Source organism: Ylistrum balloti, unplaced genomic scaffold (assembly GCF_031769215.1).
Source record: "Ylistrum balloti isolate Yb309-2 unplaced genomic scaffold, AGI_CSIRO_Ybal_v1 Utg370450, whole genome shotgun sequence".
In the NCBI taxonomy this organism is placed as follows: domain Eukaryota; kingdom Metazoa; phylum Mollusca; class Bivalvia; order Pectinida; family Pectinidae; genus Ylistrum; species Ylistrum balloti.
In genome coordinates, this window is record NW_026782299.1 from 935,012 (window position 1) to 951,369 (window position 16,358).

The following is a 16,358-nucleotide window of genomic DNA, read 5'->3' on the forward strand; positions in this document are numbered from 1 at the left end:
TTGCGATCGTTTGTTTATATATAAACCGGTCAAACCCGACCGCGATCATTTGTTTATATATAAACCGCAACGGTGCAACCCGACCGCGATCGATTATTTATATATAAACCGCAACGGTGCAAACCGCAACGGTGCAACCCGACCGTTATCGATTGTTTATATATAAACCGGTGAAGCTCGACCGCGATCGTTTGTTTATATGTAAACCGCAACCGTCCAGCTCGACCGCGATCTATTGTTGATATATGAACATGTCCTTACCTTGAACGCGACAATTTGTAAAGTGATAAAGTAGCTTAGACAATATGATTGGAAAGGTTTTCAAGGCGGGAATAAAAAAAGGGTAAAAAAAAAACAACAACAAAAAAAAGTGTTGATGATAATTCCATCTGCACCGAACTAACCACTAAACACTACCTATAGTCCGGCGGATAGGACTTTAAACGGTGGCCCGTGTGAGGTTGTTCACTCTCGCACGCTAAAGGTCTCCTTGTGGCTTTTCGTAAAAAGAATAGGCGTGATAACGCCGTTCCAGGGGTCTAGGGACAGTGTCAGACTACACAATTTTGTATAAGGCATTAGACGGACTTCACAATTACTCTAACATACCATATCTGCTAGAGTTGGGATAAGGCACTATCAGGCCCTGGAGCCGTCTTCTAACACTAGTATAATCAGACTATCACAGACGGTTCCATCCCACTGAGGGGCATGTAGGTCACCCTCTCACTTCGCCAGAACATTGACGTTCGTCGGTGAGACGATACCGGACACGGGAGGAGTCACCGAGACAGAAAACCTGTCCACCAACCACCCACGATTGTTTGTTTAGATTTAAACTGGTCCAGCCCGACCGCGATCGCCTGTTTACTGTTGACTTATGTATTCCGACTTCATTTACAACATGTTATAATACTGTAAATGTTTACTTGTCATTAAATTTTCACGAAGTTTGTAAAATACATTTTATTATTATTAACACATTTGTCTACACCCATGTCCCAGTTCATGAACTTCCTTAAGTGATTAAAGCATTATATACCAGAGACATATATATAGTTATATATGTCTATGTATGTAAATAATAGAAACTTCCTTTAGTTTAAGCTTTTCCTTAACTTCCGTAATAGTTTTTCTATGCGAGTTAAGGTTTCCTTAAGTTAAGGAAGATTCACGAAAGCATTGTATACGTGTAATGTACGTTTAGAGCACGTCTCTGAATATAAATTGTACGAAGACGTATTTCAAACAGAATAAATACATGTTGTGCCTTCAAATATTGTAAAAGGTGTGTTCTTTAATTTGGCCAAACACTCTTCTCTTCTCAAAATTTATATAATGCACATAAACCTTCTCCCCAATTACAATGAGGTGGGGTTTGGGATGTTCCAGTAGGGCTCAGCTGTGCCTATGAACACATCGCGTAACCGCCCTTGACCTCGTCGATTTTATTAGAAACATGTATCCTACCTCATTAGCCCACTCACTGAAGATAAAGAGTATTGCTCATCTTTGTACTTCCGTGTAGATTCGCACTAATGTAACGGTAAAACCCTTTGATCTTTGCAAGCAAACCCCATAAATGGCCTCAAGGAATGAAGTGTTATCACGTGACACTATGGTAGTCAAAATGGCGGCTGGCCTACCTCGGTCGGGGTTATTCGAGGTGTATATTCGACAGCAGTGGTGCAAGGTGTTTGTGACATTAAATGAAGACTCTTTGACGCTAGCATTGGACGAGAATCCAGAAAATCCATCTAATGTCACTAACGGCACAGATACAGCTCGCACAAACGGAAGTACATCGAATCAAGACAAATTGCCAGAGAGCATCACCGGTCAAAAACGTCTCGTCCGGGTAGTGAAAGAGGAACAGAATGGGTTGGGGATCAGTATCAAGGGTGGCAAGGAGAACAAAATGCCTATCCTCATCAGTAAAATATTTAAAGGTATGGCAGCCGACAAAACTGAGAAGCTCTACGTTGGGGATGCGATTATGTCTGTCAACGGAGAAGACCTAAGGGAGGCAACTCACGATGATGCTGTCAGAGCTCTCAAGAAGGCAAAAAAGGTCGTCGAGATAGAAGGTAAAAACGATTTTACTTTGGATTTATGACCTCATAGAATATTCTCAGATAAATGGTTTAGTGGGTAATAGAACGTGACGATTGTCAATTAACTCCAACAAACACTTCGCTGTATATATGTCTGATCGTTAAAACAATTTAAGTAAACTTGCATAAAATTTGAGACACCAACCCCTTGTCCTATGATATATCTGGTCACGGCCTTCAAAATTAAGCGTGGCAGGATGTTTTAAAGGGTCTTCATGTAAAATCACCTTATATACAGTTCTCTTGTCTAGTAATTACATCTTCATGTGTCAATGTGATATGAATGTTTGGACATTACCTTGTAATAGGAGTGGATCAAAGCAGTTTGTATACAGTGTTAAATGCAGTCTCTGTCACTCAGCTGGCTCAGTTGATAGAGCCAGTTGATTATCACCTCTGAAACCTGAGTTCAATTCCTGGCTGAGGTTTTGACAGGAATGTGTATTTTCCTTGTTCTGTTACATTTTGACTATATTAGATCGAAAACTTTAAACTGAAACTTTAAAAAATGCTTGTACAAATTCAAAAAAATATCAGGTGATTCCAGCATTTTGCATGATTTTAGCAGGTCATGACTGATATAATCAAGTGAGTTGCTGTTGGCGACAATGGGAAATGTATAGAGCTTGAAACGTGTAGTATTTGTATATTTTTCTCTTGTAGAGCAGGAAATTTTAAGTGAAATGTTGTTTTACGTTTTGTCAAAATTGTTACAATTGTCCATGTTACAACAATGTGTATTTACTCTAGTTATCTTTAAATTATGATGGTATTTACTTCTGTAAAGTAAAGTAAACACAATGAAAAATTTAATGTCATTTTGTACATTTTATTTCCTGCACAACATCTTTATCAAACAAGTCTTTTCTGTCAAAAATATTTCATGGCCAATGATTGGTAAACAGTTGATGTTCACAACATTAGAGTCAACAGACAATATATCATATGTTGGTCAAGAATGATCAATTGCATCAAGCACCTTACAGTCTGATAGAAATAAGATAACCTCATTGTCTACTCAGCTGTAATACATTTTTTTTATAAAATGGCTCATGCATAATTAGTACAAAAATCTAGATGTTCAAATCAAAGGTCTTTCAGTCATACAGTGAAAGAAAATAGTCACACCACTGAAGAAATGAATACTACTGTTGTGGCTGTAATGGATAAATAATTTTAAGTTGAAAAATGAACGTCCGATTTTAAACATATATTATAGATAATGTGTATAAATAATATAAACAGAAATAAAGTTGAAACTTAATGTAGAACACAAAGCCATGAATTCATCTGTATATGGTATTTCACAATGGTTCATTAACTTTGTAGGCCAGCTTGTATATCATAAGGTCTACAGTACTAGTGTCACCTTTAGCTGTCAAATAGAAATTCTAGCTGCATCTTAATTAAATGTAAACCTTAAGGAGTGTATGATTTCGCTTCACTTGTCGTTTAGATTCCATAACTGTCTACAACAATGATGGTCTGTATAACATAGGTGTACTGGCTTTCATTACCACAATCCACACCATGCGCTAGGTTTTTCTTCCATATAATTATTCTGGTCGATTGAAGTTGATGCTCCTGAGGGTTATATAGTAAACATTGAATTGTGATTGACAGGTCATGTTTAAATAGCATGTTTTATATCATATCAAGCTTCACTTGGAATTATATGTATTGATGCAGAATTTGCATAAATATAATCTGATCTTGTATTGATATGAAACCATGTTTTTTTTTCAATAACCAAAATGACCAGAATCCCATTTCAGTGTTTATCTGACTGGTAAACAGTTTAATTGAATCTTTACAAATTTATACACTTGTACATGGATGCAAAGTTTCACTATTTGTACATTATGTCATATTTGTTACCTGTACAATATGTGTGCAATATGTACAACAAAATTAAGATATTTCTTATTTATCTGCAGATCTTTTATCCAATATACACTCAGAGATTTTCCAAGCTATATTTTTGTGAATGGGACTTTGCAATAAAATTGTGAAAATTTGTTGATGATTTACTACAAATGAAGAAAATAGTATCACAGATATATCTCTTCAATTGGCAAGATATCAAAACTCAGAAAAAAGGGACAAATTTCCCTTGTCTGCAAAACCTTGGGCAATCAGACATTACATGTCAAGTGCACATTACAAACTTTTAACAGAAGGAAATCTTTTAAAGCCTGTTACATTTTCTCATACAAACTAGTACTGCTGATTTGGAAAATAAAGGCTGAATTTAGGAAAACACAGGTGAATCTTCGGCTGAGAATGTTATACTGCACACTAAAAATACCTGACAAAATCCCAGGCTTGTATATAGAATTACAACAGTAGTGCTTGGCTGCAAACCAACTGCATAGTTGGACTTTTATCTCTTTCTATCAAAATTGGAGTTATAGCATATATATATGTTACTCAGGTTTTAAAACAGGAAATACATACATTACATATACTGGGTTTGTACACGGATGAAGGTACGAGGATCTAACACTGTTGACATTACTATACTAGGCTTTAGGTGATATTTAGTGAGCTTGGTACTCTTATTTGGTATCTTGATCACTTGTAAAGATTTATTGTTTAAATTCATTTACATAAATTTACAATTTTCATATTTGATGTGGGAATCGATAGTATTTAGTTAATCAGAATACTTAATGCAGGGAATTGCAAATTCCAAAAATTATGTAAAGCGTTATATATACATGCTAATATCAATATTTTAACCTCATTCTAAACACATCTGTATAGGTGTATCTGAATAACATCAGACTCACCAGTTATAGGGTAATATGTTTCTGAATTTCATTGGAAGTTCTTTCTAGTTCTGTCTTTGAAAATTCAGCACTTGGTATTTATACATATTACAATGTTTAAACCATTAAGAGGATTAGCTACATTTCAAAACAGAGGAACCAAATGATAAATTGAACATAAAACAACAATATGTAAACAGATGGATTAAGATATAAATAGAGGTTACACAACCAGTGGTTGGGGTATATGTAAGAAATATGTACCTAATACCAGCACCAACAGTTTGTGTGCTTTGATTCTACTACAATAAAAAGGCTATTCTGAGGTTGAATGGACCTATGTGTATTTTGTTAACATCATCAGTTGGGGCATAATAATGTGAATTTTAGTGACACATCACTAATTAATATGTAGAACGGACAATTTCTGAAATACATGAAGGCATTGTATCTCATTACAAATTATAACAAGAATTAAATTGGTTTATTGTCTTCAAAGGAAAAAAAGAAAGAAATCTAAATAAGAATTGATTTATTACAAAAAATTCATGAAGTACTTATTGTGCAATTTAATTTCAGTGTTTGAAATGCCCTTTTGGTCAAAGTTCATCCTGTTAGCCAATCAAAACATGCTAAAATATCATACCACATGTGGTATAACATTTATATTGACACAGCAGTTGGAATGATTATTTGATGTCATGAGAGTTGAAAAACACTTGCCTATTGTAGTAGAATATATGTTATAATGAAGGATGATAAGTTTTTCTTTAAGTTATTTTTATGTACCTGAATGGTATATGTATTATTTAGTGACTATGTTCCTTTTTTCTTCTTCAGTGAAGTATATACCAAAGGTGAGCCCATACATTCGAAAGTCCTCTGCCCTCAATGAACTGGGTTGGGGAACTCAAGAGGCACAAAGGGATGCTGCAAAAGCAAACTGGACAGAATCTAAGGCGATCCCTCTCCGGTTGTGTTATCTCTGTCGTAATCTCAGTATGTCAGATCCAGAAAAACGCACACTGGAGTTACATTCTCCTGATGGAAAGAGTTCGTGTATTTTACGATTTCCAGACCCAGCTACCGCCAATGATTGGTTCAGTGCTATCCACTCCAATGTGAACTTGCTAATGTCCCAGTGTATTGTGGAAGCTAATCATGTGATGAGTTCAGCCCCTAACTCCCGTGAGGTGCGGCACATAGGCTGGCTATCAGAACAGGTGAGAACCTTTGTATACAGATTTTGTTTGCTTAATTGTTGAATTACAGGTATATTTCACAGTAGACCAAGCTAGAACTTGTTCCTTGGGATAAAAATTTGTGCATCTCGATTGAACCTCATCAAACATTTTGAGTTAAGAACATTTCTACGATTGTGTGAACAAGTGAAATTTTATATAGATTATGGGGATTTTCTTTTCACATTATCAGCATAATGTATTTGATAGGTAACTGTTTTCACACTCTCTTTGATATATTACATGATATAAATGATTAAAATGTATTGTACAACCAAATTCTTACATATCCATGTATATGCAGATATTTTACCATTATTTAAACTAATCTAAAATATATTTTAACTCCTGTTTACTTGACACACATGGCTGTCTGGTGGGAATTCCCTTTGGTCTCTTTACATGACACACATGGCTGTCTGGTGGGGAATCCCTTTGGTCTCTTTACATGACACACATGGCTGTCTGGTGGGAATTCCCTTTGGTCTCTTTACATGACACATATGGCTGTCTGGTGGGAATTCCCTTTGGTCTCTTTACATGACACACATGGCTGTCTGGTGGGGAATCCCTTTGATCTGTTTACATGACACACATGGCTTTCGGGTGGAGAATCCCTATGATCTGTTTACATGACACACATGTCTGTCTTTTGGGGAGTCCCTATGATCTGTTTACATGACACACATGTCTGTCTTTTGGGGAATCCCTATGATCTGTTTACATGACACATATGGCTGTCTGGTGGGGAATCCCTATGATCTGTTTACATGACACACATGGCTGTCTGATGGGGAATCCCTATGATCTGTTTACATGACACACATGGCTGTCTGATGGGAAATCCCTATGATCTATTTGCATATCACACATGGCTGTCTGATGGGGAATCCCTATGATCTATTTGCATATCACACATGGCTGTCTGATGGGGAATCCCTATGATCTATTTACATATCACACATGGCTGTCGGATGGGGAATCCCTATGATCTGTTTACATATCACACATTGCTGTCTGATGGGGAATCCCTATGATCTGTTTATATGACACACATGGCTGTCTGATGGGGAATCCCTATGATCTGTTTACATATCACACATGGCTGTCTGATGGGGAATCCCTATGATCTGTTTACATATCACACATGGCTGTCTGATGGAAAGTCTCTATAATCTGTTTTCATGACGCATATGGTTGTTCGGTTGGGAATCACTATGATGTTCTCTGTCTGTGTTGTCAAATGATATCAAGATAAAGCTAAAGAAGGATTGTCAGAATATTTAAGTACTGACACTTAGATAAAGAGTTTAGACATACTTTTTATATTTTCTATAAAATCCCCATGTACATGTAATATTCTAGTCTAGGTGTAAGTTTAGTGAGTATAATTATTGCCATTTGAAATGGCCCTTTAAAAGTTGAATATACTTTGGTTTGAATATAATCTGACTCGTACACTTCTAAAATATGTGACTAGAAAACTTAGATTTCTTTGAAGATTTCACTCATTATCACACAGAACATTGTTATCATAGGACAGATCACAAACAACATCGGATAGATCACAGAAAACATTGGATAGATTACAGAAAACATATTTTGGTTTTGCCCAGTTTCCTGCGTTGTCTGGGGTTGATTCATCAACATGACCTCATACTTGTATGATAACACAAGGAAATATCATGTTTTTACAGCTCCTAAATGAACAGGGAAACCCCACCTGGAAACCTGTGTTCATTGCCCTGACCGATAAAGATGCACTGCTGTATGACACTGCTCCCTGGAGTAAAGAAGAATGGGCCACACCCTTTCAGAGTCATCCCCTATTAGCAACTAGGTAAATCATTATTCAGTCGTCTGAAATTCACCAGACTAATGGATGTGTTTTGTCAGCAATTGGTGATTTATAAGGTCAGTAAAAATCGTGGCGCTACAAGTAGCACATCTAAATATTTGACCTTGTAATATTGACAGAATTTATACATGTGATGTCCAGTTCCCAGAATTCCCACTTTAACTTCCTGTGAAGACTGGGTAGAGTTACAGGTAAATTCCCGCTGAAAAGTGTCCCTGTCAGCTGAATGTTCTTCAGATGATGGCAGTATCCGTCCTTTACCATCTTCTTACGATATCTGGGATATTATTTCAGAATTTTGTTTTCTGTCTGTGACAAATTTTTAGTAAAATACTAGGATCAGATGGAATTTCTACAGATAAGCTGATGAAGCTGTTGGTCAATATTAAGTTAAGAGAGAGAGAAACAATAAGCGTTAGGGTCTGTCAGAAAACTTCATTAATGTTTAATTATTATTTTTGATTCAGACTGGTTCACTCCAACAACCATGCGACACCTCAAACGGGAAGTGAAGTAACAACTTTCGGAACAAGAACAGGAACAAGGAATGGTGTGGAAATTCATGTGTTTCGGGTGGAGACTCAACGAGACCTTGCCTACTGGTCAAGAGCTTTCGTTCAGGGGTCTCATGGGGCTGCTGCTCTCATCAAAGAAGTCACTTGTGGTGAGTATATCTGTAACAGCTATATAACCTTAATGACTTCAGAGAGTTGTAGTGGAAGAATGTAGAGGATTGTAGCCTGTAGGCAGGGGAAAAGGACAGGGGTGGTCGGGTGGCGCAGTGGTAACGCACTCGCCTTTCACCTAGTCGACCGGGGTTCGATTCCCGTTCTCGGAACGAAAGTGAAAAGGCAAGGGGTCACCTGCCCGACCACATGGGTTTTCCCCGGGTACTTCGGTTTCCTCCCACAATAAGACCCATCGCGTGCTTACATCCGGACCAACAAGAGTGATTAGTATGAGTTGACATAACTTGTTTCACAATTGTTGTAAAATAAATAAAGTTTTTATTTTTATATATAAAGGACAGATAAAAAAACAATGTCTAATCATATGAAAGGTGTAGAATGGCATCAAAAGGTTACAGGTACAGGAAGGATGTAGAGGGTTGTAGCCTGTAGGCGGGGGGAAAAGGACAGATAAAACAATGTCTGATTATATGAAAGGTGTAGACTGGCATCAAAGGTTACAGGTACAGGAAAAATAGACTTTTCTGCTGTCTTGTTGAAAATATTGAAGACAAATCAACAAACAACATGATTTTGTTCATACCGTGGGTAATATGTTGTTTTTTCATGTTGACAGCGGTAGGATGGCAGGGTCAGGAATGCAAACTGACTCTCCACTATGATCAGGGATTTGCACTTACCAGTGCCAAACCTCGAGACAGTTCAGAAAAAGTGAATGTGTTGTGGACCTACCCATATGACAAGCTGAGGATGTCTGCTGATGATGGACAGCGACTGATGTGGTTAGACTTTGGAGAGGAGGGGGAACAGGTCTGTATATGTGTGCTGATGTTATTGTCCAGTATTCAATATGATAATCCATACTTATGTGTCAAGACTCTGTAGAGGACAGTGACAGGTCTATATATGTGTGGTGGTGTTGTTGGTCAATATTCAATATGATAATCCATACTTATGTGTCTAGACTTTGTAGAGGACAGTGACAGGTCTATATATGTGTGGTGGTGTTATTGTCCAGTATTCAATATGATAATCCATACTTATGTGTCTAGACTTTGTAGAGGAGGAAAACAGGTCTGTATACATACGGTGATGTTATTGGCCAGATTGATTAAGATAGCTGTGTATGGTGTGTGTCTCATAAAGACAGTTGCATTAGCTTTCTTCCTGTTTAAGATTGCTGTGTATGGTGTGTGTCTCATTAAGAAAGCTGCTTAAGAGTTCTCCCTGATTACGTGGGGTATTGTCAATTACATATGTATTCTTATTCAGGAACAAATAATTTATTGAAGTTCGTTTTTAAGAAATAGAAGCTGAATTACTTACATATGTTTTTCTTTTGTAGGAACTTGACCTCAGAACTTGTCCTAAGCCGATGGTGTTCGTCCTCCACACTTTCTTGTCTTCCAAGGTCAATAGACTTGGCCTTGTGGCATGACCTTTGACCCCTAATCTGCAGTCATCAAGTGAACAGTGTTGCCATGGAAAAATGTTATTTTGGTAAATTCAATTTTATCACAGTGAAAACTATTTGCAGTTGACAAAGTTACTTTTACCAGAGTAACAAGGACATGTGATTTTGATGGAAATTACTGTGATGTCGCCATAACATCGAACACACATATGATGGATATAATTCCAGTCCACAAGCAGAAAAAGTGGGATCGCTCTTATCACTTTCTGTTTTTTCGGAAACACACAAGTGTTAGCATGGCAATACAAAAAGATCACAGACTACAAATCACAGAGTGCATTACATAATTTTACATATTGAATGAAAGGAACAGATTTTGTTAGCATGGAACTTGGGTACTGTTTGTACTTTACTCATGGATTATTAGTATAAGGAAGAAAATGTGAGTGACAGGAGAGAGGTTAAAATGTCTGATATTGTCCAGTAGGTGTTTTAGATGTATTGCTCTACGTTTGTGTTGTACAGGAGTGCTATGTCACCACAATGTGTTGATAGGGACAGGAGGTTGTTAATCCTGTGATATGTACATACCCCAGTAATTGTAAATGCCCCTGCTCTACTAATATCCCTTATTATTGTGTATGTATGTATATATTACAATGTATCACCTGTAGCCATGTTTTGGTTTAGAATCTCGTGGTAAACTTGGTAAATTCCTGACAAATCCTCAAAATGGTAGTTCTTGTTCCTGTTTACTCAAATGTTAAAAACGAAATTCTAGGCCAGTTAATAAGTTATATTCATCATGAAATATTTTTGTAGAAATCAGTGTTCTACAAAATACTCCTCAGGTTAGTACTATTATATTATGAAATGGAATTTCTTTAAAGCTAATCATCCATTATCAGCATTCTTAAACTGGTTGTTTATATCATAATCAAAATGTCAGTATATTCAGCTTCTGTTTGAACGGGTATTTCTAGTGCAAGAATTTCAATTTTTGAAGCAGTATTAAATGGTAAATAAATGTATGACAGTGACATAGGCCATGTCTTCAGATCTCGACCTCTTACTGAAGACTGTATGACAGTGACCTAGGCCATGCCTTCATATCTTGACCTTTTACTGAAGTCTTCATTCTATTTTCTCTACCTGGCATCAGAATTCTACTTTCTGTTGTCTCCAAATCTACTAGGCATCAGATTTTTCCCCCGTGTTTTCTCCAACTCTACCAGCGATCAGAATTTTACTTGCTGTTGTCTCTAGTTCTGCTAGGTATTAGAATTCTACATTATGTTGTCTCCAACTCTACCAGACATTAGATTTTTTTCCTGTTGTCTCCAACTCTACCAGCCATCAGAATTCTACTTTCTGTTGTCTTCAGATATTCCAGGCATTAAAATTCTGCTTTCTGTTGTCTTCAGATTTTTTTAGGTATTATAATACTATTTTGCCATCTTCAGCTCTACCAGGTTTTAGAATTCTACTTTGTTGTCTCCATCTCTACCAGATATAAGAATTCTGTTATCTGTTGTCTCTAGTTCTGCTAATGCCAGAAGCTTTAGTTATGTACAGATTCAAAATGCTTGGTTTCCTCCTAAAACTTATTGGAGATATTGTATAGGTAGACTTTATACATAATGTACAGACTTTGTATGTATATTCTATAGCTGTTTAACACTAGTGAAATATGTTTTATAGCAATACAGGAATCTGTTCAGGGATTTTATGTTTTATTTAAGATAGTTTGTGATATGTCATGCTTTCAGAGCACTCACTGCTCGCAGTCTTTTTCAATTGATTTAGAGTAGAATATTGTCAGTGGTTGGTCTTAGCTTTTCAGCATGTGATTTGTTTAATTATAAAACTTTGTATAGATAAGATGGTGTTTTTTCATTTTACACTTTGACCTTTAAAGGACAAAATTCTTGCTTTGTTATATCTAAACAAGAAATGAAAAGTTGATTTTAAAGCTATTATAAATCTGATGGATCAAGGATTTTAAGGATATTTGAAATGTAATGTAAACAAGTATTTTACATATTAAATTTTTTCTCGCCTAATGAATTTAAACAACCAATACAAGCGTCTGGGATATATATATTATAGGATTATCATAGGTCAGATGTTGGGGGTCTCACACAAGGTACTGACCACAGGTCAGATGTTTTTCTCTTGAAACTCTGGCTTTACTCCACGACCCAAACCTGGCATGTCATTAAATAACTCTTGCTGTTAATGGGATTCAAAGCAACAATAAATTGGCAAATAAACCTAAATGCCAAGTCCCAAATGGAAATAAGAAAGAGTAATTTAGATAAACATGTGTATTCTATTATATCTATTTATACTCAAGTTTAGGATTCTCTTTATCTTTAAAATATGATATGTATATGCTGTTATGATATCTGTTTCTATACACATTTGAACTGTCAGAGTTAGTTGAAAGTATATGTAATCATATACTAGATGTATTTATATGTAAAATAGCTATGAAATATTTGTACACATGGTACAATTTTGAGAAGTTCAAATTTTCACTGTTCTAGGAATTTCCATAGACGTCTGGAAAATGCTATGATTTTTTCTGTTGATTAAATTTGAAATGTCTCTAATTAAAGCAATTTCATTCTATTTTAGAATATTGTGGTGTGATCAAAATTGTTTTCTTTGTTGAGATAGAATGCACATTTTCCATTTATGCAAAGTAGACACAAGAAGATATTCTGATAGACTTGTCTGTCAATTATCTCCCTTTCATGACATTTTAATATCCTACAATTTATTGTTATTTGTCATTGATGTAAAAATGCCCTTTTATTATGTTGTACATTATATGGATGGTGTCAACTCTATATTCTTCCCTGTTGATTTATGTAAGAAGCAATGCTGTTTCATGTTGATCAAATATGCTGTGCCTTTTTTATGTACAAGTCACAAGAATGTGTTCATGTAATGCACTTTGTCTGCTGGTTATCTCCCTTTGAAGTTATCTGTGTTCACTATTATCTCCCTTTATAGAAATCTCATCGATATGGTCCTTGAGATTACTTGATTGTGGTAAAACTTTTAATCAGGAACAAATATAGTCGTTATCGCACAAGTGTTTCGAAAATGTTGAAATGGCTAAACCTGCTAGAGAAATGTCAGATACTGATCAGAACAGAGTTTAGTCTGCAGGATATTGGGCTTTTGTAGTGAGCAGTCCAGCTGTGTCTGTTTGAAACTCACTCATAAGTTTTCAGACTTTTTGCTTAAAAAGCAAAGTTGGTGCAGGCACATATTTCCACAAATTAAGTACAGGTTAAAATGGATGGTATCTTATTTTTGGTTAATTGTTTTATGTTCGACAGGAAATTTGAAAACTGCGCATTCTGAGTTTTCCATATATATCATTTCCAATATCCGGCAGAGATGTGTTCATATATCATGGAATACTTCCAGGCCATCTGAACAGTTTAACTGGGTTACATGAAAGCAGCCTAGGTCTCATAAATAACACAAAAGATGAATCGGTTAAATTGGTTGTCTAAACATATTGCACACTGGCTCCCTCCTCTTGATTTAAGTGAGATGTACGTTCCTTAGAGAAGCTGTTTATAAACATCACTTTAGATATCGTCCTGTTATGTTTCCTAGGGGAGAAAAGCTAGAACAATTTCAATCTAGAATTGTGGTAACAGAAAAAGCATTTTCTATTAGTTGATAGGCCGACCATCATCTGTGGTGGTCAGTTATGATACTTTCCTGATTGCTAACAGCCCTTTGATCAATTTTATTCAGTTGACCTGGATTTCGGTGTTTACTCTGGTGTATTTCCTGTTCGCTAGTTCTTGTTGTTTGTTGCTTCTGTTGTAATTTTTCTAAACATATATTTCTCCTTTAAGATGTACGTGTATTCCTATAATCATTTAGATATCAATAAGTTATAGTCGAAATTCATTTAAAAGAAATCATTTTTACCTATCTTATATATATTTGTTGAAAAAACTATCAGAAATATTTACTTTCATTCCTCACTTTATGCAAAATTCAATATCATCAGGAATATTGATTATTAAATTAATGAAAATAATTGATATAATTTTTTCCATTTTAACATTAGGATAAAAATTACTGTAGACATCAATGAAAGCAGTATTCAGTGTTAATCACGGAATAGGAATGACAACAGTGCTGCTGTCACATCTGCCAGTGCACCTTCCAGCCACAAAATATTGATTATCTTGATCTCAAGATATTTTTTTGTTGAATTGGCCCGTTTACTTTCGAAAGATTGAAGCTGATCATCTGCTACCCAAACTGCTGTGTTCTCGATATGAAGGTATACATTCATATTGAAGGTCATTAAAGGTCACCCTTAGGTAATGTTTTTAAGTATATATACAGAATTATTTCATTCATGCTTTGGTCAGTATAATAAATTTTTGGTGTATTTTTATAGGATTTTATCTTGAGCACTTCTTATACATAACTATCGAAAGAATCCTCTCAGCTTGGTACAGAGGTAGTTCATGGCATTGTATACCAAATTTATGAAATTTTATCACCACAAGCTTAGTCAAGCAAAACATATACATCATAATATACTGTAGGTTATTTCCCCAAAACAAAAATGATTTTCCTAGGTGTACAAAAGATTCCAGTGTCACAGAGGTCATTATTCATTTCAATGCCTCTGCTAGGATTCAAACCCAGGACCCCTGGTGTACTAATAAGACGCTCAACCTTTCGAGCTAAAGAGAAGTTTTCTCCAAAAAAGTGGTATATTGCGGCTGGTATTTACCAGGGTTTTACCAGCACTTGATTTTTTTTAATCTACAGAGTGCTAAAAATCAATCTACACCACATCATTTAATGTTGCAATACATCCCTGATATTCATCAATTTATGACTTGTCAATTATGTATGTGTACCAAATGACAATATAATGGTAACTCTTTCTCCCTTATTTGTTTGATTTGAGACTAAATGACAGATGCTTACCACCAAGGCCCCGTTAGATTGACTTTGAGACTAAATGACAGATACTTATCACCAAGGCCCCGTTAGATTGACTTTGAGACTAAATGACAGATGTTTATCACCAAGGCCCCGTTAGATTGACTTTGAGACTAAATGACAGATACTTATCACCAAGGCCCCGTTAGACTGACTTTGACATGTAATGGTAGACACGTAACCTTACTGTCCCGTTAGACTGACTTTAACATGTAATGGTAGACATGTAATACTTACTGCCCCTTTAGATTGACTTTGACATGTAATGGAGGACATGTTACCTAACTGCCCTGTTAGACTGACTTTGACATGTAACGGTAGACATGTTACCTTACTGCCCCTTTAGACTGACTTTGACATGTAACGGTAGACATGTTACCTTACTGCCCCTTTAGATTGACTTTGACATGTAATGGAGGACATGTTACCTAACTGCCCTGTTAGACTGACTGTGACATGTAACGGTAGACATGTTACCTTACTGCCCCTTTAGATTGACTTTAACATGTAATGGTAGACATGTAATACTTACTGCCCTGCTGAATTGATTTTGGCATACAAAAGTGTACAACATGCACCCTGTACTGCCCTGTAAGACTGACTTTGACATACAAAAGTGTATAACATGCACCCTTTACTGCCCCGTAAGACTGACTTTGACATACAAAAGTGAATAACATGTACCCTTTACTGCCCCATAAGACTGACTTTGACATACAAAAGTGTATAACATGCCCCATTTACTGCCCCGTAAGACTGACTTTGACATACAAAAGTGTATAACATGCACCCTTTACTGCCCCTTAAGACTGACATTGACATACAAAAGTGAATAACATGCACCCTTTACTGCCCCATAAGACTGACATTGACATACAAAAGTGTATAACATGCCCCATTTACTGCCCTGTTAGACTGACTTTGACATACAAAAGTGTATAACATGCACCCTTTACTGCCCCGTAAGACTGACATTGACATACAAAAGTGTATAACATGCCCCATTTACTGCCCCGTAAGACTGACTTTGACATACAAAAGTGTATAACATGCCCCATTTACTGCCCCGTAAGACTGACTTTGACATACAAAAGTGTATAACATGCACCCTTTACTGCCCCGTAAGACTGACTTTGACATACAAAAGTGTATAACATGCCCCATTTACTGCCCCGTAAGACTGACTTTGACATACAAAAGTGTATAACATGCCCCATTTACTGCCCCGTAAGACTGACTTTGACATACAAAAGTGTATAACATGCACCCT

The 16,358-nt window shown here is 36.2% G+C and overlaps 1 protein-coding gene across 1 annotated transcript; it reads left to right on the top strand.

The window, feature by feature from the left end:
* Nucleotides 1-1,618: 1,618 nt before the first annotated feature.
* LOC132554908 (beta-1-syntrophin-like) lies at nucleotides 1,619-12,019 on the top strand. Its single transcript, XM_060219239.1, has 6 exons — nucleotides 1,619-2,087; nucleotides 5,726-6,108; nucleotides 7,824-7,966; nucleotides 8,452-8,648; nucleotides 9,290-9,483; nucleotides 10,019-12,019. The coding sequence occupies exons 1-6, from the start codon at nucleotides 1,619-1,621 to the stop codon at nucleotides 10,109-10,111; spliced, it is 1,479 nt and encodes a 492-aa protein (XP_060075222.1). The 3' UTR covers nucleotides 10,112-12,019.
* Nucleotides 12,020-16,358: the final 4,339 nt, after the last annotated feature.